Source organism: Eimeria mitis, genomic scaffold, assembly GCF_000499745.2.
Source record: "Eimeria mitis Houghton genomic scaffold, Emh_scaff3020, whole genome shotgun sequence".
Taxonomy (NCBI): domain Eukaryota; phylum Apicomplexa; class Conoidasida; order Eucoccidiorida; family Eimeriidae; genus Eimeria; species Eimeria mitis.
In genome coordinates this window covers 5,225-6,677 of record NW_013571366.1, presented here as the reverse complement: position 1 = coordinate 6,677, position 1,453 = coordinate 5,225, and the positions used below count along the sequence as shown (strand labels likewise).

Here is a 1,453-nt window from a genome sequence, read left to right as displayed (position 1 = left end):
TATATATATATTTATTTATTTATTTTTTTTTTTTTTTAGTGTTATATATGGCTGCTAGCCTGGCCCCCTCTGCTTCATCTGTCTCCTCTGCGCGATGCGCTGTACACTGGATGGCTTACATATTAACTTTTAGTAAGAAAATATGAATAAATAAATAAATAAATATAAATAAATAAATAAATAAATAAATAAATAAATAAATAAATAAATAAATAAGTACATATATATGTATGTAAGTGTATTAAAGGGATAGATGCAGGTAGACAGGTGCTGTCTCCTTTTGTCTCCTTTTGTCTCCTTTTTGTCTCCTTTCTGTCTCCTTTTGTCTCCTTTTTGTCTCTTTTTCTCCTTTTTGTCTCCTTTTGTCTCTGTTTGTTTCTCTTTTGTCTCCTTTTTGTCTCCTGCTTGTCTCCTGTTTGTCTCTTCTTGTCTCCTTTTTGTCTCCTTTTGTCTCCTTCTGCTTCATTGCTGTCTCTTTGTGTCTCCTTTTGTCTTTTATCTCCCTTTATCTACTTCTGTCTCTTTTTGTCTCCTTTTGTCTCCTTTTGTCTCCTTTCTGTCTCCTCTTGTTTCCTCTCTATCCCCTTTTATCTGTGGCGTTTCTATCTCCTTTTGTATCCTTTTGTCTCCTTTTGTCTCCTTTTCTGTCTCCTTTTTTGTCTCCTTTCTGTCTCCGTTTTTGTCCTTTTTTCGTCTTTTTTGTCTCAATTTGCCTCCTAATATCATATCTCCTTTCTTTTCTCATTCTGTCTCCGTTTTGTCTCCTTTCTGTCTCCTTTCTGTCTCCTTTTTGTCTCCTTTTTGTCTCTTTTTGTCTCTTTTAGGTGTAAAGATGGCGCTGGTGGCCTTCTGCAGAGACACCCCACAAATTTTGTCTCCTCAATGGCAGTACCCGCAGCTCGACGACAGCAGCAGCAGCAGCAGCAGCAGCAGCAGCAGCAGCAGCAGCAGCAGCAGCAGCAGCAGCAGCAGCACGGATAGCCTCTCCTCTTTCAGTTTTATATCGAGTAGGTTTTGTTTATTTATTTGTCTTTTTTTTTTTCTTTTTTGTTTTGTCTCTTTCTCTTCTTTTTTGCCTCTATGCTCTCTCCTTTTGTCTCCTTTCTTCTTTCTAGTGCCTCGCTCTCTGTCTCCTTTTGTTTCTTTTTGTCTCCTTTTGTCTCATTTTGTCTCCTTCTGTCTCTCTTTTGTCTCCTTCTGTCTCTCTTTTGTTTCCTTTTGTCTCTATTTGTCTCCTTTTGTCTCTGTTTGTCTCCTTTTTTCTCTGTTTGTCTCCTTTTGTCTCCTTTTATCTGTCTCCTTTGTCTCCTTCTGTCTCCTTTATCTGTCTCCTTTTGTCTCCCTTTATCTGTCTCCTTTTTTCTCCTTTTTTCTGTCTCCTTTTGTCTCCTTTTGTCTCCCTTTTTCTCCTTGTCTGTCTCCTTTTTCTCTTTGTGTGTCTCCTTTTTCTTTT

The 1,453-nt window shown here is 37.9% G+C and overlaps 1 protein-coding gene across 1 annotated transcript in view; it reads left to right on the top strand.

Annotated features, from left to right (window-relative positions):
* Positions 1-832: 832 nt before the first annotated feature.
* The window catches only part of EMH_0061470 (uncharacterized protein), a gene marked incomplete at both ends in the record, with an annotated part of 4,856 nt that continues 4,235 nt past the window's right edge, over positions 833-1,453 (top strand). Inside the window, one exon of the mRNA XM_013497930.1 lies at positions 833-1,007. Coding sequence (XP_013353384.1) covers positions 833-1,007 — 175 coding nt within the window. The remainder of the gene's footprint in view (positions 1,008-1,453) is intronic.